Source organism: Mauremys mutica, chromosome 13 (genome assembly GCF_020497125.1).
Source record: "Mauremys mutica isolate MM-2020 ecotype Southern chromosome 13, ASM2049712v1, whole genome shotgun sequence".
Lineage (NCBI taxonomy): Eukaryota > Metazoa > Chordata > Testudines > Geoemydidae > Mauremys > Mauremys mutica.
The window spans coordinates 53,425,420-53,448,193 of NC_059084.1; the positions used below are offsets into that span (position 1 = coordinate 53,425,420).

Here is a 22,774-nt window from a genome sequence, read left to right on the forward strand (position 1 = left end):
AAGACACAATTATTTAGTTCTTAGTTCCAACACTTGGCAATTTGCTGACCAGGCCTATTTTAGCAAAACAAGATTATCTGTTTACCCAGCTTTCTCTTAGCTAATCACTATTCGCTAGGCCTCTGGTCTCTTGACCAAACTCTGGACTTTAGGTCTGAGTAAGAGCTGGCACAATTCATATACCAGGTTGTTATATAAAATGCATATGGATTTTAACCCTTCAATAACCCTCACCCTAAACATAACTTCAGCCCCAGCCTTCAATCTAACCTAACCCTAAACAATAATCCTGAAACTAACTCCTTCACCCTAATTTTCTTCTAATCTTAATTTTAAATCTTACCCTGTCCCTAATCTTAAACATAGCCCGTCCTAAACAGAACCCTGAACATTAACTTCTACCCCTACTCTGACACTAAGATTTATTTACCCCAACCATAACAAACTATATACATACCCCGAACCTAATGCTAATCCTACACACTAATCTTAAATACTAACCCTTAATCCAGCGCTGGGCAAACTACGACCTGCGGGCCAGATCGTCCTGCCCCACCCAGCCGTGGACAGGGAGCAGGGGGGAAGTTGGTTGGGGCGGAGGTTGGGGGGACAGTAAGGGGATGGGGAACAGGGGGGGTTGGATAGGTGTGGGAGTCCTGGGGCCTGTCAGGGAGCGGGGGTGTGGATAGGGGTCGGGGCAGTCAGGGGACAGGGAGAAGGAGGGTTGGATAGGGGATGGGGTCCCTGGGGGCAGTTAGGGGTGGGGGTCCCTGGAGGTCTTGGTCAGGGGACAAGGACGGGGGGTTGGATGGGTCAGGGATTCTGAGCTGGGCAGTCAGGGGGCAGGAAGTGGGAGGGGCCGATAGGGGGCGAGGGCCAGGCTGTTTGGGGTGGCACAGCCTTCCCTACCCGGCCCTCCATACAGTTTTGGAACCCCAGTGTGGGCCTCAGGACACAAAGTTTGCCCCCCATCCCCCTTAATCGGTGTAACTCTAATCTCCACCCCTCTAGCTCCCGGCTGTGCCCCAACCCAAAGCGTTAACTCTAACCCTAATCCTTAAACTGACTGGTATTCCAACCCTAATCCTTAACCTCAATGATACACATACATTTAACCTACGTTAGATAAAACCGTAATAACCTTTAATCCCTGACTCCTAATTGTAATCCAAATGCTACCCAGGGCTAGGGTAAAAAAAAAGAGCGAGGGGCGGGAAGAAGGTGAAGAATAAAACAAAGATATGAAGGAATAGAGATTGCATTCTGAGGTCTTGACACGCGAAATCTCGGCTATTTCAGCCCTTTGTGTTTCTGTCAGTCAGGGAGGTTTTTGTTCGGCTCCCAGGTGGCTTTGCTCACTGTGTCTCTCATGGCACAGTAGTAGACAGCAGAGTCGCTCACTTCGCTGGAGTTTTTCTCCAGGTGGAAGGATTTGGAGTCTTTCTCCAGTTTAGCAGAGAACCCTCGCCTGCGTCTCTTCTCCTCCTCGTCCGAGGCTCCATATTGTGTCAGCAACAGGCGAGGGGCTTCATGGGGATACTGCTCGTACCAGTAGAGTACAGGAGACCCAGAGTAATCATAGGTGCAATAAAGAAGCACAGGTTTTCCTTCATGGATGGGAACGGTGCCTTCTGGCTGAGTTACTGAGTCTGCATCTGTCCTTTCTGCAAAAGAAAAAATAAAATTGGTAATTGATCAGGGCTGGAAGTTTCATAGAATCTTAAGGCACTTGGGGTCCCAAACTGAACTGTAGATCGGCTCCTCGCTTTCTTAAAATCCTTCCAAAATCTCAGCCAAACATAACATGAAACATCCTCTCACATGTGCCTTACTTCCAAAGCTCTCCTTCAATTTACTCCTACAATTACCTATCTTAAGAACGTAAAACCGGCCATACTGGGTCAGATCAAAAGTCCATCCAATCCAGTATCCTGAATGCCGACGGTGGCCAATGCCAGGTGCCCCAGAGGGAGTGAACCTAACAGGTAAAGATCAAATGATCTACCCCTCTTAAAAATGGTGTCCAGATTCCTTTTACTCTTAAGCAATTTACAGCAGAAATAAATAACCATTTACACAAAAGGAAGGAATCCATCTCTTTTTCACACGAATAATTTTCTATGTCCTTCTGTTGTGTCTCTCTCAGCTAATAGTTTCATATTTAGGCACTGAAAGATTGGAAGGTAAGAAAAATAGAATAGAATGTCTTGGCCACTGGAAAAATGCAATTTAGAAAATGGAAAACAATAAAATAGTTCAAAACAAATTATACTCACTTGAACAAAAAAATATCAAAACCACGAAGGAGAAAGAGAGCGGCATGGCCGTTTTAACAATTTGTTGTTTAATAATTTTGCAAAATCTGCCCTTTTCCCACATCCACAGCTGTGTCCTTTTCTTTCCCTGATGCACAGAAGAGCAAAGACAAAAGTTTGCTTTGGATGCGATGCCTTTAAAAATATTATATTTCTGCTTTTGCAATAGCTTAGCAGCGGTGCTAGTTGTATGCTTGTGTCTCTTTTCTGTCTGCGAGAGACCTTGAACTTTTTCTGACCGTGCCTGAGGAGAAGAATTACAGGAAGCTGCGGATGAAAGGAAACAGGCTCTGTGCCGCAGACAAATGGAATAGGTCTTGCAGCGGTAACAGCGGCCCCTTGTGTGCAAATCTGTTAAGCAGTGGGGAATACGTCGCAGAGCAGATGGAAAGCTTCAGTCGGTCTGGGCTCCACATTTGACGTTGTAGAGAGGATGTTTTATTTGTTTGTTTGGGTTTTTTTAAGGTCACTTAGTTTTATCCAAAATAAAAACTGAGGGGGTCAATTAAAATATTATTTGAGTGAGTATAGGAGGTAAACTTCCTGCTCCAGGGTGTAAAATAATGTCGAATGAGGGGGACGTAGAAATACATTTTCTCTAAGGGCAGGTTCTCCCATATCGATCCAGCAAAGGGTTCCTTGTACCTTCCTCTGGGGCATCTTGTGCAGGCTCCTTCTGGAGACAGAATACTGGACAAGGTGGAGCCTGATCCACTATGAACCTGCGTTTCCTGGTAACTCTGAACCTTTATCCCAACCCCTTACCCTAATCCCCCCAGAGCTGTAACTTAATGCTGAAATCCTAAACAGGACACCAACCTTAACCTTAAACTTAACCTAAAAATTGCCAGAACCCTCACCCTAACCTAACCCTAACCTTAGCTGTACCACTACCCTTACCTAACCCTCACACCAGCTCCTAATTCTAATCCTAATTTCCTCTAATCCTGTCCCCAACCCTCATCAAAAATTTAACGCTGACCCTAACACTATATGGAAACCCAATCCTAATTCTAATCCTAGTCCTAACCCTAAATCCTAACCTGACACAAAAATTGCTCTAACCCTAAGAAAATGGTAACTAGAAATGCAATCTTACCCCTAAACTACTGCTAGCACTAACTGCTTAGCACTAATCCTAAACCCGAAATTAAAACACTAACCCCAATTTCCACCCTCTAGCTTCTAACCACGCTCCAATCCTAAAGCTTTAACCCAAATCTAAACTGAAACCTTAAAATAACCATAACCTTAATCCCTAACCCTTACCAATAACAATACATGTAACCCTAAATTCTAACTCCTTGCCATATACACAATACCCCAGCCCCTTACCCCTAACCTTTGACCCTACCCCTCACCTGGACCAGAGTAAAGAGTGGGGATTAGAACATGTCAGAGTTATTGAAAGTGTTAAAGAGAAAGGATTTGCATTCTTTGGGTCCGGTTATGAACATTCAAACACTTCTGAGTTCTTGAGACACCCACAACCTCAGCTATTTCAGTCCTTTGTGTTTCTCACTCAGGGAGGTTTTTGTTCACCTCCCCAGGTGGTTTTGTTCGCGGTGTCTCTCAAGGCGCAGTAATAGACAGCAGAGTCGCTCGCTTCGCTGGAGTTTTTCTCCAGGTGGAAGGATTTGGAGTCTTTCTCCAGTTTAGCAGAGAACCCTCGCCTGCGTCTCTTCTGCTCCTCGTCCGATGCTTCATATTGTGTAAGCAACGGGCGAGGGGCTTCATGGGGGTACTGCTCGTACCAGTAGAGATATGGAGCCCCAGAGTAGTCGAAAGTGCAGCGAATAAGCACAGGTTTTCCCTCGTGGACGGGAATGGTGCCTTTTGGCTGAGTTACTGGGTCTGCACGGGTCCTTCCTGCAATAGAAAACAAAATTGCTAGTTGATTAGGGCAGGGGTTTTCATAATTTCCTAAGGCAGGTGCGATCCCAAATGTAATTGTAGACGGGTTCCTCACCCTCATCTCATTCAGTTTACTCCCACAAGTATCTATCTTATGCCGTTTATCCCGTCCCCCAGAAAAAATGGTGTCCTTTTTCCTTTTATAGCTGAAAACTATTTACATCAGAGATAAAGAACCACTTTCACGAAAGGAAGGGAAGCCCATCTCTTTTTCATTTCCCCACATTAATACTTTTCTGTGTACGTCATATTGGATCTTTCTCAATTATCAGGTTTCACATTTGGGCGTTGGGAGGTTGAGAGGTATGGGGAACGGAATACAATATAGGATATGAGAATATAACTACAGATTATAAAATGAAAATTATATAATATTTAAAGTAGCAGAATTGAATCACACTCACTTAAAACAAAAACCACTACAACCCATAAAGCAAAAATCAGAGGCATTTTCATTGTAATAATTGTTAACATTACACCTCTTCTCGTCCCCTGATCGTCTGCACAAAGAAGAAGCTGTGTCCTCTTTCTTTGCCAGATTAAAAAAAAAAGCACAAAGCGAAAATATTGTCTTGGTGGTGATGCCTTTAAAATCTATATCGCATCCCTTGGACTTCTCCTCTCTCCTAGCACTATGCAGGTAGGCGTCTTCCTTTTGTGCCCTCCCCTTGCTCAAGAATTCTTTCCGAGTCTCTCCGAAAGGAAGGAGGAGGTGGGGACTGTAGAAGGCAGAGTTCCAGAGCGTACAGATTTGAGAAACTGTTACTGATAGATGGGATGTATCCTGCAAATGCAACACTGCCACCACGTGGGAGTTTTCTCTTCTCTATCACTGGTTATAAGGCTGTTTCCCAGTTGAAATTGTACCACCAAAATGAGGAGAGTATTGGTATGGTGTTATCTTTTTCTTTCTTTCCTGTTTTTGTGGGATTGTTATTTTTTGTTTTGGAATGAACTAAACTCTTATATTTCAGGGCATGAGCCAACTTCTAGCTAACAGGAGTTTGGGGGGGAAAGGCCCTGTGGACACCTTACTCAATGAGAGGGAAAGACAATAACAGAAAATGTGGAAATGGAAGAGGTGCTTAATAACGTCTTTGTTTCGTTTTTCACCAAAAAGGTTGGTGGTGATTGGACGTCTAACATAGAGAATGCCAGTCAAAATGAGGATCAGAGTCTAAAATAGAGAAAGAACAAGTCCAAAATTACTTAAACAAGCTAGATGTCTGCAAATCACCAGGGCCTGATGAAATGCATCTTAGAATACCCAAGGAGATGACTGAGGAGATATCTGAGCCATCAGCAATGATCTTTGAAAAGTCCTGGAAGACAAGAGACATTCCAGAAGACTGGAAAAGGGCAAATCTAGTGCCCATGTATAAAAAGGGAAATAAGGACAACCTGGGGAATTACAGACCAGTCATCTTAACTTCTGTACCGAGAAAGAAAATGGAGCAAATAATGAAGCAATCAGTTTGCAAACACCCAGAAGATAATGTGGTGATAAGTAACAGTCAGCATGGATTTATCAAGAACCAGTTGTGTCAAACCAACCTGATAGCTTTCTTTGATGGGGTAACAAGCTTTGTAGATGGTGGAGGAGCTGTAGATTTGGTATATCTTGAATTTAGTAAGGCTTTGGATACTGTCTCGCATGACCTTCTCATAAACAAACTAGGGAAATACAACCTAGATGGAGCTACTATAAGGTGGGTGCATAACTGGTTGGAAAATTGCTCCCAGAGAGTAGTTATCAGTGGTTCACAGTCAGGCTGGAAGGGCATAACAAGTGGGGTCCCTTGCGGATCAGTTCAGGGTCCAGTTCTGTTCAATATCTTCATCAATTATTTAGATAATGACATAGAGAGTAAAGTTATAAAGTTTGTGGCTGATACCAAGCTGGGAGGGGTTGCAAATGCTTTGGAGGATAGGATTAAAATTCAAAATGATCAGGACAAACTGGAGAAATGGTCTGAAGTAAGTAGGATGAAATTCAGTAAGGACAAATGCAACCTACTCCACTCAGGAAGGAACAATCAGTTGCATGCAAATTGAATGGAAAATTACTGCCTAGATAGGAATATTGCAGAAGGGGATCTGGAGGTCATAGTGGACCACAAGCTAAATATGAATCAACAGTGCAACACTGTTGCAAAAAAAGCAAATATCATTCTGGAATGTATTAGCAGGAGTGTTGTAAACAAGACACGAGAAGTGATTCTTCCGCTCTACTCCGCACTGATTAGGCCTCAACTGGATTATTGTGTCCAGTTCTGGATGCCACATTTCAGGATAGATGTGGACAACTTGGAGAAAGTCCAGGGAAGAGTGACACAAATGATTAAAGGTCTAGAAAATATGAACTATGAGGGAAGATTGAAAAAATTGTTTAGTGTGGAGAAGAGAAGACTGAGAGGGGATATGATAACAATTTTGAAGTACATAAAAGGTTGTTACAAGGAGGAGGGAGAAAATTATTGTTCTTAACCTCTGAGGACAGGACAAGAAGCAATGGACTTAAATTGCAGGAAGGGTTTTAGGTTGGACATTAGGAAAAACTTCCTAACTATCAAAGTTAAGCACTGGAATAAATTGCCTAGAAGGTTGTGGAATCTCCATCATTGGGGATTTTTCAGAGCAGGCTGGACAAACACCTGTCAGGGATAGTCGCTAGATAATACTCAAGTCCTGCTTTGAGTGCAGGGGACTGGACTAGACGACCTCGCAAGGTCCCTTCCAGTTCTATGATTCTATTATCCTACAACTGCTCATTTGAAGGTTTCCTGCAACTTCTTGACTAACAGATGTTTTGAAGCATGAGCTTTCGTGGGTGAATACCCACTTCTTCGGATGCAAGTAGTGGAAATTTCCAGGGGCAGGTTTATATAAGCAAGCAAGAAGCAAGCTAGAGATAACGAGGTTAGTTCAATCAGGGAGGATGAGGCCCTGTTCTAGCAGTTGAGGTGTGAAAACCAAGGGAGGAGAAACTGGTTCTGTAGTTGGCAAGCCATTCACAGTCTTTGTTTAATCCTGAGCTGATGGTGTCAAATTTGCAGATGAACTGGAGCTCAGCAGTTTCTCTTTGAAGTCTGGTCCTGAAGTTTTTTTGCTGCAGGATGGCCACCTTAAGATCTGCTATTGTGTGGCCAGGGAGGTTGAAGTGTTCTCCTACAGGTTTTTGTATATTGCCATTCCTAATATCTGATTTGTGTCCATTTATCCTTTTCCTTAGAGACTGTCCAGTTTGGCCGATGTACATAGCAGAGGGGCATTGCTGGCATATGATGGCATATATTACATTGGTGGACATGCAGGTGAATGAACCGGTGATGGTGTGGCTGATCTGGTTAGGTCCTGTGATGGTGTCGCTGGTGTAGATATGTGGGCAGAGTTGGCATCGAGGTTTGTTGCATGGATTGGTTCCTGAGTTAGAGTTACTATGGTGCGGTGTGCAGTTACTGGTGAGAATATGCTTCAGGTTGGTAGGTTGTCTGTGGGCGAGGACTGGTCTGCCACCCAAGGCCTGTGAAAGTGTGGGATCATTGTCCAGGATGGGTTGTAGTTCCCTGATGATGCGCTGGAGGGGTTTTAGCTGGGGACTGTATGTGATGGCCAGTGGAGTCCTGTTGGTTTCTTTCTTGGGTTTGTCTTGCAGCAGGAGGCTTCTGGGTACACGTCTGGCTCTGTTGATCTGTTTCCTTATTTCCTCGTGCGGGTACTGTAGTTTTGAGAATGCTTGGTGGAGATTTTGTAGGTGTTGGTCTCTGTCTGTGGGGTTAGAGCAGATGCGGTTGTACCTCAGTGCTTGGCTGTAGACAATGGATCTTGTGGTGTGCCCGGGATGGAAGCTGGAGGCATGAAGGTAGGCATAGCGGTCGGAAGGTTTTCGGTATAGGGTGGTGTTAATGTGACCATCAATTATTTCCACCGTAGTGTCTAGGAAGTGGACCTCCCGTGTAGATTGGTCCAGGCTGAGGCTGATGGTGGGGTGGAAGCTGTTGAAATCGTGGTGGAATTTTTCCAGAGTCTCCTTCCCATGGGTCCAGATGATGAAGATGTCATCAATGTAGCGTTGAGAAAGAGAGTCCCCGAGATAGGACAGACGTTTCTTCTGGGCTGAGTGTGTGGTTGGATAGATTGACGATATTGCTGGGTGGGTTAGGGGTACCACGGTTGTGGCCCCATGTAGCAGGTCGGAGTTTAGACAGCTTACAGTCCTTTTTCCTTTGTAGAGAGGTGAAGTGAGTAATGTAGATCTCCTGTCTTATTTTAGTGAAGTCTGTTTGTATGGAAGTTTGGTTATTGATGAGAGTCTCCAGGTTGGAGAGCTCTTTTTTGATGTTTTCCTGTTTGCTGTAAAGGATCACCATCAGAAACGTCTGTCCTATCTCGGGGACTCTATTTCTGCCCTGCCACCCCCACCAACATGATACAGTTCTGTGGCGATCTGGAAGCCTACTTTCGCCATCTCCGACTCAAAGAATACTTTCAGGACAACACTGAACAGCGCACGGATACACAGTTACCCTCCCACCAACAGCACAAAAAGAAGAACTCCACATGGACTCCTCCTGAGGGTCGAAATGGCAGTCTGGACCTATACATTGAATGCTTCCGCTGACGTGCAGAGGCAGAAATAGTGGAAAAACAACATCGCTTGCCTCATAACCTAAGTCGTGCAGAACGCAATGCCATCCACAGCCTCAGAAACCATCCTGACATTATAATCAAAGAGGCTGATAAAGGAGGTGCTGTTGTCATCATGAACAGGTCTGACTACCAAAAGGAGGCCGCCAGACAACTCTCCAACACCAAATTCTACAGGCCACTTCCCTCAGATCCCACTGAGGAATACACTAAGAAACTGCACCATCTACTCAGGACACTCCCTACACTAACACCGGAACAAATCAACATACCCTTAGAGCCCCGACCAGGGCTATTCTATCTACTGCCCAAAATCCACAAACCTGGAAATCCTGGACGCCCCATCATCTCGGGCATTGGAACTCTCACTGAAGGACTGTCTGGATATGTGGACTCTCTACTCAGACCCTATGCCACCAGCACTCCCAGCTATCTCCGTGACATCACTGATTTCCTGAGGAAACTACAATGCATTGGTGACCTTCCAGAAAACACCATCCTGGCCACCATGGATGTAGAGGCTCTCTACACAAACATCCCACACGCTGATGGAATACAAGCTGTCAGGAACAGTATCCCTGATGATGCCACAGCACAACTGGTTGCTGAGCTCTGTGCCTTTGTCCTCACACACAACTATTTCAAATTTGATGACAATATATATCTCCAGATCAGTGGCACCGCTATGGGCACCCGCATGGCCCCACAATATGCCAATATTTTTATGGCTGACCTGGAACAACGCTTCCTCAGCTCCCGTCCTCTCACGCCCCTTCTCTACCTACGCTACATTGATGACATCTTCATCATCTGGACCCATGGGAAGGAGACTCTGGAAAAATTCCACCACGATTTCAACAGCTTCCACCCCACCATCAACATCAGCCTGGACCAATCTACATGGGAGGTCCACTTCCTAGACACTACGGTGCAAATAATTGATGGTCACATTAACACCACCCTATACCGAAAACCTACCGACCGCTATGCCTACCTTCATGCCTCCAGCTTCCATCCCGGGCACACCACAAGATCCATTGTCTACAGCCAAGCACTGAGGTACAACCGCATCTGCTCTAACCCCACAGACAGAGACCAACACCTACAAAATCTCCACCAAGCATTCTCAAAACTACAGTACCCGCACGAGGAAATAAGGAAACAGATCAACAGAGCCAGACGTGTACCCAGAAGCCTCCTGCTGCAAGACAAACCCAAGAAAGAAACCAACAGGACTCCACTGGCCATCACATACAGTCCCCAGCTAAAACCCCTCCAGCGCATCATCAGGGAACTACAACCCATACTGGACAATGATCCCACACTTTCACAGGCCTTGGGTGGCAGGCCAGTCCTCACCCACAGACAACCTACCAACCTGAAGCATATTCTCACCAGTAACTACACACCGCACCATAGTAACTCTAACTCAGGAACCAATCCATGCAACAAACCTCGATGCCAACTCTGCCCACATATCTACACCAGCGACACCATCACAGGACCTAACCAGATCAGCCACACCATCACCGGTTCATTCACCTGCACGTCCACCAATGTAATATATGCCATCATATGCCAGCAATGCCCCTCTGCTATGTACATCGGCCAAACTGGACAGTCTCTAAGGAAAAGGATAAATGGACACAAATCAGATATTAGGAATGGCAATATACAAAAACCTGTAGGAGAACACTTCAACCTCCCTGGCCACACAATAGCAGATCTTAAGGTGGCCATCCTGCAGCAAAAAAACTTCAGGACCAGACTTCAAAGAGAAACTGCTGAGCTCCAGTTCATCTGCAAATTTGACACCATCAGCTCAGGATTAAACAAAGACTGTGAATGGCTTGCCAACTACAGAACCAGTTTCTCCTCCCTTGGTTTTCACTCAACTGCTAGAACAGGGTCTCATCCTCCCTGATTGAACTAACCTTGTTATCTCTAGCTTGCTTCTTGCTTGCTTATATAAACCTGCCCCTGGAAATTTCCACTACTTGCATCCGAAGAAGTGGGTATTCACCCACGAAAGCTCATGCTGCAAAACGTCTGTTAGTCTATAAGGTGCCACAGGATTCTTTGCTGCTTCTACAGAACCAGACTAACACAGCTACCTCTCTGATACCTGCAACTTCTTCTGCATCTTTCTTGGAGGTGGGAGACTGGGGTATATTAAACACCCTATATAGTATGGTCCTATGTCTCCTGACTTAATTAAAATTTGTGTACAATAATTGTTAATTCTTAACCCTAATCCCAATCACTAATGCTTTTTTGCCCAAACTTTACCACAAAACCACTAACACTTAATCGTAACCTTCATCACAAAGCCCGACCTAACCATAACACTAACCCTAAACCAGAACCATAAATCTTACTGTTAACTTTATCCATAAATTTGAACCATTACTCTGATCCTGATGCTAACTCTAATGATACATATACCCTAATTTGAACCACAATTATCAGCACTTACCTTAATGATAACCCCAATTATAACCCTATACCTCACTCTAATCTAAAACCTTGACCCCTTAAATGTTTACCCTAATGCTAACCTTTAGCCCTAACAGTAACCTGGCCTAGGATACACGAGGGAATTGGAGCATGGTAGAATTATTGAAAACATTAAAGAAAATGAAATTTTATTTTGTCTGTGTCCTGTTATGAAGTTGTTACATGATGAGTTATTGAGTGACCCAGACTTCAGAGGCATCAGTCCTTTGTTTTCCTAAACACTTGGATGGCAGGAAAAGCCTGTGTATTCTTAGCGCAGGGCTAAATCTGCTGTGGGATCCTTTATTATACTCATGGAGAGGCTGTCAGTCTTTAGGTAGCTCAGGGCGCTTCCCCCCCCCCGCTCGAGACTCTGTATATACCAAGGAACGCTGAAGTGAAATGAGGCCCTGGGCACAGAGCGAGGGGCTACTTTAGCCTATTGTTTCGAGGTGAATGAAGGCGGAAGGAGCTCCTGGGTGGCTGGGGAGGTTTTTGTACCTCCTGGAACACCCCGTGGCTCAGTGTGGGGCTCATGGCGCAGTAATACACAGCAGAGTCACTGAGCTGGGTGGAGTTTTTGCGCAGAGGGTAGGAGCTTTTGTCGTGTTTGGCTTTGAAACCTTTCCTGTATCCCTCCTTGTCCTGCTCCTCAGAGTCTCTCAGGAGGATCCGGGGCGCCTCTGTGGGATATTGGACGTACCAGAAGCTACGAGCAGGCACAGAGCTCTGATACGTACAGTCCAGAAACAAAGATGCCCCTTCAGAGAGAAGGATGCTGCCCTGAGTCTGTGTCACCGACTGTCCATGTGTCTCCCCTGGGTGGGGAAATAAATGTGTATGAGTTGTGATAAATATGATAGATAGATGGAAAGAAAATGGGAACTTCCTAAATTCTCTGAATCGCTGGGTGAAACACATAATCTAGGTGCCGAAGGCATCACATTACTTCAGATAATAAGGTTGGAGGGTTTTTTTGTTGTTTTGTTTTTGTTTTTGTTTTTTTCAAAAGTTGCACAAGGTAGAGCCATGAACATAAACCATGGACGTGTTTACTTACTGCAAGGAAGGAAAATTATCTTCCTCCCTTAGCCTTCTTCTGCCCTGCCCCCCAATACATTTTATAGCTTAAGTTGCTGGGTCGGGGGGTGAAAAATCACTCCCCTGAACGCAGCAAGTCTGAGTGCCAGCGCACACAGGGTCATGGAGGTGGATTACCAGGAGCGCTGGGAGACCTCTCTCCCAGCGCTGGCGCGACCACATTCGCACTTAGCGCTGCCGTGGGATGTTTCCAGTGTAGATATACCCTTATTAGAGAAGACAGAGGATTACCCTGCTCTGGGTCACCTACCTCCCAGAGCATCCTGAAAGCAATGAACAACATTGACACTTAAAGCGAACCCTAACAGTGTATACACTGGCATTTGGGGATATTTCATCTCAGCTTCGGCGATGGAAAAGGAAGAATGCGATGCTCGAAATGCGAAAGTCTGGACTTCTCTCCCCCCAAAATACTGTGAGGCACTAATAATTTCCACTCAGGACAAAATAAAAAGTATATTTCCACAAGAATATTGCCAAAGTGGCTGGTATGCCTCATGGTTTCAATGCTTCCTTGATCAAAAAGATAAGTAGCTATTTTTAACAAAACTGAAATATAGTTCTCTAGTTCCTTGATAAATGCTAGGGGTAGTGGAGGAAAAATATTGTAAGCCCCGATACAACGGTTAACTTTATCATCCTCTCTTGGAAATCTTGGAATTCCCAAATTGGATCAGATCAGAAGTCCTCCCAGTGTCTAGCTGTGGCCAGAGCAAGTTACTTCAAAGGAAGACAGGTGCCAAACACCCTTCCAAAGCCAATTATGGGTGAAACTATCTCATTTAGATCCCTCTTTCTACAAGGTATTTTATAGCTCAACCAGAAATGCTGGTATTATTGCAGGAAAGACTGGTGAAATTCTCTGGCCTTTATCACACAGGTTGTCTGACTAGATGAGAGTGGTCCCTCCTGTATAAAATCTAAGAATCTATTAATCAGTTTGAAGTAGGTTTATGCCCTGAAGCAGGGGTATTTCTGACCCTTCCAAACTTCCACCATCTATACTAAATTAGAGGGATAAAAAGAAACTGGATTCAAATTCCCAGCTGGCTTAACTTGATTTAACTCGGCTGAAGTCTGAGGATCTGGCCCAATAGTTCTGACACATTTCTGAGTTAATACGCACCGAGAATGGAAAGGATCACAGTAACTGAGATCCAGTTGACGAACATTGTCCGGCTACCAGCTGGGATAGAACCTTCTCCCCAACACCAGCGAATTAATCTTCCTCCTTTTTCTTTCCCCAGAGATGAAGAGGGGATGGGAAGAGAGGTCTTATTCTGAGCGATGCCTTACATATATGTACAGCTTCAGTGGTGAGAAACTCTCTGATCTGTAGAATGACGGTGATCCTAACCACACAGCAGTCTGATCTCGCCCTTGAATGATACTGTCTGGCTTCTCCACAGTGTCTGAGAGAGCGTGGGGAGGAAAAATGGCGGGGGTAGGGGAGACCACATTGAACACCAGGCTCTGAAATGACAGCCCTGCCTGAGAGGGGAGTTGGTGATAAAACATCGCCCCCATGCGTTAAAAGGGAGGAAGTTATTTTTTCCAAAGCAGCTTAGAGTGTTTCTCTTTTAACTATTCCCATATGTAATAGCTGCAAAAGCTGACATGTTATGGAAAGGGAATTATGTGGCCAGATTTTCGGCTAGTGGCCACTGTTGTTAAATGCCTTAAGTTGCCCCCTTTAAGTAGTGTTCAAAAAAGGAAAAAGAACAGGAGTACTTGTGGCACCTTAGAGACTAACAAATTTATTTCAGCATGAGCTTTCCTGAGCTACAGCTCACTTCTTCGGATGCATAGAATGGAACACACAGACAGGAGATATTTATACATACAGAGAACATGAAAAGGTGGAAGTATGCATACCAACAGGAAGAGTCTAATCAATTGAGATGAGTTATCAGCAGCAGGAGAAAAAAAACTTTTGGAGTGATAATTAAGATGACCCATAGAAGGTGTGAGGAGAATTTAACATGGGGAACTAGATTCAATTAGTGTAATGACCCAACCATTCCCAGTCTCTGTTTAAGCCTGAGTTAATTGTATCTAATTTGCATATTAATTCGAGTTCAGCAGTCTCTCTTTGGAGTCTGTTTTTGAAGTTTTTTCTTGCAAAATTGCCACCTTCAAGTCTGTCACTGAGTGGTTAGAGAGGTTGAAGTGTTCTCCCACTGGTTTTTGAATGTTATGATTCCTGATGTCAGATTTGTGTCCATTTATTCTTTTGCATAGAGACTGTCCGGTTTGGCCAATGTACATGGCAGAGCGGCATTGCTAGCACATGGCACAAAAAAGGAGTTATTTTTGGGCAGCTCCTTTGGGAGATAAAAACGTGTTCAGCTTCCTTGCTAATCTTGCCACTTATTATTAATCATTCCATTTAGTACCTAGTAGCTCCCCGATGACTAGCCTTTTGGAGGCATTTACATGTCTGTCTAACTGAGGTGGATTTTCAGCTTTCACACTGACATGTTAAGGTGGAAATAACATTTGAGTAGAAAGTTCATAGTTTGGTCCTTAAATTGTAGATTTCCAATGAACAAATCCTTGTTTAAACGGGTGAATGGTTCATGGAAATTCATTATCACGTTAACCAATCACCCTTTGGAATTCATTGGTACAAGACTATATATGTGATGTCAACAGTTTACCAGGATTTTTTGTAAGGATGATTATATGAATAAACAAATCCCAGAGTGTCCCTGATGAGGTCTCTACAATTTCAAGCAGCAAAGAGTCCTGTGGCACCTTATAGACTAACACGTTTTGGAGCATGAGCTTTCGTGGGTGAATACCCACTTCATCGGATGACATGTATCCGACGAAGTGGGTATTCACCCATGAAAGCTCATGCTCCAAAACGTCTGTTAGTCTAGAAGGTGCCACAGGACTCTTTGCTGCTTTTACAGATCCAGACTAACACGGCTACTCCTCTGCTACTTGATACAATTTCAAGGTGGATGAAACTCTGCAGTCTCAAACAAATTGACATTCGTCCAGGATTAGGGGAAAAACTTCCCTATCAGAGATTATCCCATAATTACCCAGTGCCAGGTGTCTTGTCTCGTCCCTTCCTCAGAAGCATCTGGGAGCAGATACAATTAAAGAGCGAACATTGAACCGGATGGCCCTCTGTTCTGATAGAGTCTGGTAATTCCAATGTTCCTACCTTCCCAATTTCTACCTCATTCCATTTCTAAAACCTTCACACAAGAGACACCTGGGGAGCTACAAGAGGAACTAATTTTGGAAAAATTAATGACAGGATTTGCATTTTTAGGTATCCTGTTGGGGAAAAGTAACACGTTGCATTTTTAGTTTCACAATCCCATAGATATGTAACGGGTCAGAGCCTCTGCTGCTGTAAACTGGAGTAGCTCAAATGATTCCTAGGACGTTCACTGCTTCAAAACAAATGAGGAACTGGACCATTTTTTAGCGCAGCTATGACCAGTTAGCGCCAACGTGGGATCTGCGCCATTGACTCCAGGGGACATGGGCAGATTAACACCATCTGGAATCTGGACCGTTCACACCATAGTTGCTACGCAGATTAAAACCATTTGGGCAGCTAAACCACAAAATCTTTGTGTCTCCTCATCTTCCGTCAGCGGGCTTTTGTGCAGCGACCCTGCTGGGCGCAATCACCGTGTCGCTCATGGCGCAGTAATAGACGGCGGAGTCGCGCAGTTCACTGGAGTTTTTCTCCAGGTGGAAGGTATTCCCCTGTTTGTCGGGTGTGGCGGAGAACCCTCGCCGGCTCCTTCTCTCCTCCTCACCCGATGCTTCATAGTCTCCCAGCAAGAGGCGAGGGGCTTCATTCGCGTAGTGCTCGTACCACCAGAGTGTAGGCACATAGGAAGTGTCATAGGCGCATTTCAGCAGCACTGGCTCCCCTTGGGATACAGTCACTCGGTCATCAGGCTGTGTCACGGACTCTCCATTAGCCCCTTCTATAAAAATTATAATAAAGCCCTTAAATAACCACGTAGACGCCTCTTGGTTTGAACATGAAATGCTTATCTACCCCCCAAGCTGAAATACTGCAGACACCCTGTTCACCCGGACACGGTGCGGACACGCTACTCACCCAGAACCGGAAGTAGTGTAAGGACAGAGACCCAGGGGAGGAACATATTTCAGGGATGAAGTGGGATGAAAAATTCTCCCTAAAGCCCAAGAATGAAGCTTCTTCCGTCCTTCCCCAGCTGTGAGGAGGAGCTGGAGGGGCGGGGGGAGGTTTTACTCAGGGAGGAGATGCCTTAAATACATAGGCAGCTGGCGCTGGTCTCCTCTGGGCGGGCGCTGGTCTCCTCTGCTGAGTGACTGCGGTGCTAACCACGCAGCCAGTCCGGTGCTGCCCCCGCCCTCGGCTCTCTGGCTGCTGCCCAGAGCTGGAGGGGAGGGGGAGGAGAAATTCCGGGGGCGGGGGTGATCCGAGACCACGTTAAACAGCGGGGCTCTGAACTGCCCGCCTGAGACCGCGCTGCCTGGGAGGCGAGTCGGTGATAGAACAGCGGCCCCTTGTGGCGAACGTTTTGCTAAGCAGCTCGGAGTGTTTCTTATCTTTACGCCAGTCGGACTATCCCGTGTTTAGTAGCTGCACAATCCGTCTGATGCTCTGGGAAAAGATTCAGGGTCAATCCCCCAGCGGCAGTAAATCAGTGTAAACCCGCTGGAATCACTCGAGCTACACCAGTCCGGATCCGCTGTGTATCTAGCTAAGAATGTTCACAATAACTGGGAAGAAAAGATTATCGTCTGAAAGTGCAGGGAGGATTCACAGTCATACAGGGCACAGACATGGCTGCGCGATCCTTGTCTTTCCGAGGCCAGTTTCTGCACGTTCTTTATGTGGCTAAATCCCATACCCTTTCCCTCTCTATCATCTAGCCCCGTTTAGAACTGCCCAAAGGCATGTGCCCAATGGCAGATGCTTTGCCTTCATTCTGCACACGTGTCCCGGCTATTTCCATCTTCTTTCCTGGATAAATTTGGCAATGAGGAGTTGTTCAGCTACTTGATCATTCTCACCATTTGTTATAAATCCGCACTTTTTAATAACTAATGGTTTCCTGGGTTAATCCTTTTGAAAGCCTTTAGATGGCTGTTTGTAACTGTGTGGATTTTCAATTTCCATGTTACTAGGTTAAGGTGGAAATCACATTTGAGTTGAAGGTTGCTAGTTTGATCTATAAGTGGGATATTTTCGAGGAACAAATCTTATTAAGGATGGTAAATATTTCATGGAAATTCATTGTCAAGTTAGGCAGTGACCCTTTGGAACTCATTGCCACCAGATTCTCATGTGAGGCCAAAAGTTTACCACGATAAATAAACCTTGGGACATTCTTATAGGTTAAAAAACCCTTTCAGAATTTCATTAACATTGACTTAAAAATTTGGAAGGTTAAGGAGACCCTTCTACTTCAAGACATAAATCTATGACTTATTGTCAATGGTTAGGATGAAAGCACCCGTAAGGGAAGTTCTCATAACTACTCACTTTCACCTTCCTCTGAAGCAGCTGGTAGTAGCTACAGTCAGAGCAAATACTGCGCTAGATGGCTGTGTGCAGTAAACCACAGTGTAATGCCAATGTTCCCATTTTTCCTGACTTCGCTTCCATTTCTGTATGTTTCATTTCCGAAACCAGCAAAACCGTCACACAATAGACGCCAGGGAAGTTAGCGGAGTGAGGAATTGTGGAAAAATTAAATTTCAGGATTTGTATTTTGTATGTTCTGTTAGGAATATGTAACATTTGAATGTCGCTAGAGACCCGCAATGTCCTATTTTAATGGCTCAGATCCTCAGCTGATAGGAACCAGTGCAGCTCAGCTGACTCCTGTGCAATTCCTCACTGATTTTTAACATTTTGAGGAACTGGATCATTTGCTTCCACTGAGCTCCACCCAGTCCCAGCAGCCTGGGATCTGGCCCGTTGACTCCTGTGTAGCTCTGCACATTTACACCCTGGGGATGGGATTCACTGACTCCACTGGCGCGCTGCAAAGTCTGTTCCTCTGGGGCTCTAACCCACACATCCTTAGTGCCGCCTCCTCTTCCCCCCGCGGGTTTCTGTGCAGCGACTCTGCCGGGCCCAATCACTGTGTCGCTCATGGCGCAGTAATAGACGGCGGAGTCGCGCAGTTCACTGGAGTTTTTCTTCAGGTGGAAGGTCTTCTCCTGTTTGTCGGGTGTGGCGGAGAACCCTCGCCGGCTCCTTCTCTCCTCCTCATCCGATGCTTCATAGTCTCCCAGCAAGAGGCGAGGGGCTTCATTTGGGTAGTGCTGGTACCACCAGAGCCTTGGAGACTGGGTAGGGTCATAGGTGCATTTCAGCAGCACTGGTTCCCCTTGGGACACAGTCACTCGAGCATCAGGTTGGGTCACTGGCTCTCCATTAGCTCTTTCTGGAAAAAAAAGTCACATGGATACAGATGGCTCTTGGCACTAACCAGGGGTGTTTATCTACCTTCCAAGCTTCCAATAACGGAGGGGAGGGGCTAAGATTTATAAACTGGTGCTTTAATAACAAAAAATGAGCTCTAACTCCGCATCTCCTGGGGCTTGTTGTTACTCCACTGCCTTCCACGGAGTTGTGACAATTCACAGCAGCTAAGGATCTGGCCCAATAGACCTGAGATTTTACTCACCGAGAGTGGAAAATATTGCAACAACTGAGACCCAGGTGAGGAACATCTCCAGGGGATCAGGTGAGCTAGAACCTTGTTCCCGAGCTGCAGAGAGAAGCTGCTCCCTTGCCTTCCCCAGCCGTGAGGAGAAGTGGGGAAAGATGTCTGTAGAATATAGAGCCACCGCTTTCTTTGCGGTGCAGCTCTCCTCTGCTGGGTGCCTACGGTGCTAACCACACAGCAGCCTGGTACTGCCCGTGAAATAGGCTCCCTGGCTTCTGCGGGGTGTCTGAGAGCTGGGGATGGGGGGGGGGGGGATTGCGGGGAATCCGAGACCACGTGAAGCAGCAGGCTGTGAAATGACAGCTCCGCACTTGGGGGAGGGGCTGGTACAACAGGGCCCTCTTGCGGCACTTCCGCGGGGGAACTTGCTCAGCCGCTAACACGGTTTCTTTTACAACACCCCAGCCATACTAGCCAGCTGTAAAACCTGCCTGGTGTGATGCTGAGCCGGGTTAGGCAGCAGCTGTTGTGCTGAGACCGCAGCCTGTCGTGTTACCCAATGTCCTTTCTGTGTTTCCTTTGTGTTCCTCCCTCTGTTTCTCTGCACCCACATGTTGTCTCCGCTTCCACTTGCAGTGTAAGTGGAGTCAGGGAAGACACCGCCTGTGTTTGTTCTGTATTTGCCTGGCACAGCAGGGGGCGCCTACGTGTTATCATAATCACAGGTGACCCCGGGTCCCTTCCAGAATTGCCACGTTTACGGGCTAAATCCTCAGCTAGTGTGGATTGCTGCAGGTCCCTTGACTCTGCCATGCGCATTTAAACCAGCTGTTCCCATTCCCTCATTCCATTTAAAATTGGGGCGGCGGGGGGGGGGGTTGTGACGTTAAACCTCAATTTACAAACCATTAATGCAGACAGAGGGGAGAAATAATGAAAAATAGGCACCACAAGGATTGGAATTTAATGTACCATATCCCCAAATGGCCTAAAGAGCCATAGCTTCATTGAGATAAAGGGAACCACACAGATTTCCACCCGCTGAGGTTTCATACTGTTACAGATAATAGAGGTCTATGAATCATGAATGGTGTGAAGAAAGTGAGTAAAGAATTGTTGTTAAGCCCTTCACATAACTCAGAAACGCTTAAGGGACCACATCTAAACCAAAGCCTAATAGAGTCTGACCAAGTTGGGAGCGGGGTTCCACTGGGTATTGGACTTTTCAGCTTGGAAAAGAGAGGACTAAGGGGCGGATATGATAGAGGTCTATAAAATCATGACTGGTGTGTAGAAAGTAAATAAGGAAGTGTCATTTACTCCTTCTCATAACGCAAGAAGGAGGGGGTCACCTAATGAATTTAATAGGCAGCAGGTTAGAAAACAAACAAAAGGAAGTATTTATTCACACAGTGCACAGCCAACCTGTTCAACTGATTGTCAGGGGATGCTGGGAAAGCCAAAGGTATAACAAGTTGAAAAAAAGAACTAGATAAGTTCATGGAGGATGGGTCAATCAATGGTTATTAACCAGGATGGTCAGGGATGCAACCCTATGTTTCCTAAATCTAGCACTGCTACAATCTAGGGGTGGATGGGGGGGGGGGTGGAGCACTCAATACATTGCCCCGTTCTGTTAATTCCCCCTGAAGCAGCTGGCACAGGCCGCTGCAGGAAGACAGGGCTCGGGGCTGGATGGATCGTTGGTCTGACCCAGCACGGCCATTCTTATGTACATAGATTGGTAGAATCATAGTTTTAAATCCCTGAAGGGATGAGTAGATTATCTAGTCTGACCTCCTGTGTAACAGAACCTGTAAGAACGTCACCCAGTTACTCCTGCCTTGAGCCCAATAATTTGTGTTGGACAAAAGCACAGATTCCCGAAAAGCAAAGAGTCCTGATTTTTAAGACTTCAAGTGCCGGAGAAGCCACCACTACCCGTGGTGGTTTGTTCTTCCCCCACCCCCACTCCTTTTTTTTTTTTTACCAGTATGCCTCATTTCTCATTTGAATTTGTCTGGTCTTATCTTCCAACCATTGGTTCTTTTCATTCCTCTCTCCACTAGATTGCAGCTCTTTCCTCTGCTTTCCCTGCAGGTGCAGTACTTATATACCACAATGTGTCTCTGAATGTGCAGTAATAGACCGCAGCGTCGTTCACTTCACTGGAGCTTTTCTTCAAATTGAAGGGTTTCTTGTCTTGGACATAGTCAGCAAAGAACCCCTGTTTGTCCCCTTCATCGTGGCCACCGCCTGATGTTTTATCTCTCAGCCATAACTTCGGTGCTTTATGGGGGTGTTGAATATACCAGAGGAGATAAGGGAATAGGATAGACTCATAGGTACACTCAATAACCAAGCGTGCTCCTTCTTTGACAATAGCTGTGCCTTCAGTTTGTGTGACCGAGTCTCCGAACGTCCCTTGTGGTGGTGGTGGTGGGGGGGGGAGAACAGATATTTATTTTAAACACTATCACTTTAGGGTGAGAATATGTAAAGTTGCCTAAGTGATTTAGATGCCTGTACCCCGTTATTTGGGGGTAACCCTAATCTTAATTGCATCCAGCCCCTTTTAAACATTTAACCCTTCCGAGCCTAGACTTTTAAAGAGTGGTTGGGTTTGGCTAAATGACAATAGAAAGTTTTTCAATCTGGACAATGAAAATGCTACTCACTTGAAATCGCAACCAGCAAAATAATTGACCCTGAGGCGAAGAACATGGTGGGAAGTTAATGGTTCTTGATCCGAACTGTTCTTATCATCCCTGGAAAAAAAAACCCAATTATGAGGAATAATAACAATTGGAGAAATACCCATCTCCTTGAACGGGAAGGGAAAGGTCACCAAGTCCAGCCCCCTGCCTTCACTAGCAGGACCAAGTACCGATTTTTGCCCCAGATCCCTAAGTGGCCTCCTCAAGGATTGAACTCACAACCCTGGGTTTAACACAGGCCAATGCTCAAAACACTGAGCTATCCCGCCCCCCGGCTCTGCTTTTTCATTTCCCACAGCTACCAGACAACTGTCTGTTCCAGAGTAAAGCCCTAAAATCAGGGGTTGGTTCTCTTCTGTTTCCGTTCAGCTGTTTGGGTGCTAACAGCCTCCGTGTGGGTGGTTCCTTCAGATCTGACACTTCCCTTGAGCTACAGTGACAACATTTTAAACAGGGCTCGAACAGAAAGAGGAGGGGTGGGACTGCAAGAGGCTCAAAGTTCATAAGATACCAGAGGACAGAAGAAAGGGCGGGTCATGCAGAGATAAAATGTATTCCAAAGATGAATTTCAGGTTGGAAAAGAGAAGACTAAGGGGGGACATGATAGAGGTATATAAAATCATGAGTGATGTTGAGAAAGTGGATAAGGAAAAGTTATTTACTTATTCCCATAATACAGGAATTATAGATCACCAAATGAAATTAATAGGCAGCAGGTTTAAAACAAATACAAGGAAGTTCTTCTTCACGCAGTGCACAGTCAGCTTGTGGAACTCCTTACCTGAGGAGGTTGTGAAGGCTAGGACTATAACAATGTTTAAAAGGGAACTGGATAAATTCATGATGGCTAAGTCCATAAATGGCTATTAGCCAGGATGGGTAAAGAATGGTGTCCCTAGCCTCTGTTCGTCAGAGGGTGGAGATGGATGGCAG

At 45.5% G+C, this 22,774-nt stretch overlaps 1 protein-coding gene and 3 gene segments (V, D, J or C); all 4 read right to left on the reverse strand.

Annotated features, from left to right (window-relative positions):
* Window positions 1-845: 845 nt before the first annotated feature.
* LOC123348861 lies at window positions 846-3,059 on the reverse strand. The segment is given in 2 exon segments: window positions 846-1,664; window positions 2,277-3,059. Coding segments are annotated over 2 exon segments (453 nt in total).
* A 752-nt stretch (window positions 3,060-3,811) lies between these two features.
* On the reverse strand, window positions 3,812-4,744 carry LOC123348862. The segment is given in 2 exon segments: window positions 3,812-4,184; window positions 4,634-4,744. Coding segments are annotated over 2 exon segments (417 nt in total).
* A 10,668-nt stretch (window positions 4,745-15,412) lies between these two features.
* LOC123348863 lies at window positions 15,413-16,676 on the reverse strand. The segment is given in 2 exon segments: window positions 15,413-16,435; window positions 16,573-16,676. Coding segments are annotated over 2 exon segments (402 nt in total).
* Window positions 16,677-18,232: 1,556 nt separating this feature from the next.
* LOC123348860 lies at window positions 18,233-22,387 on the reverse strand. 3 transcript variants are annotated; one of them, XM_044986545.1, is made up of 2 exons: window positions 21,802-22,387; window positions 18,233-18,898 (listed from the first exon to the last, which is right to left on the reverse strand). In XM_044986545.1, exons 1-2 carry the CDS (start codon window positions 21,845-21,847, stop codon window positions 18,288-18,290), a joined length of 657 nt encoding a protein of 218 aa, XP_044842480.1. In that variant the 5' UTR covers window positions 21,848-22,387; the 3' UTR covers window positions 18,233-18,287. The 3 variants fall into 3 exon arrangements, 2 of the variants coding, with proteins under 2 accessions (XP_044842480.1, XP_044842481.1); XM_044986546.1 differs by lacking the exon at window positions 21,802-22,387 and adding an exon at window positions 19,142-19,237; XR_006573270.1 differs by lacking the exon at window positions 18,233-18,898 and adding an exon at window positions 21,304-21,547.
* Window positions 22,388-22,774: the final 387 nt, after the last annotated feature.

Bases quoted from the DNA above. Each gene is read 5' to 3' on its own strand.
- LOC123348860 (XM_044986545.1), bottom strand. From the start codon at position 21,847: ATGTTCTTCGCCTCAGGGTCAATTATTTTGCTGGTTGCGATTTCAA. The intron at 18,899-21,801 runs GTGAGTAGCATT...TTTTTTTTCCAG, and splicing joins TTTGCTGGTTGCGATTTCAA to AAAGAGCTAATGGAGAGCCA.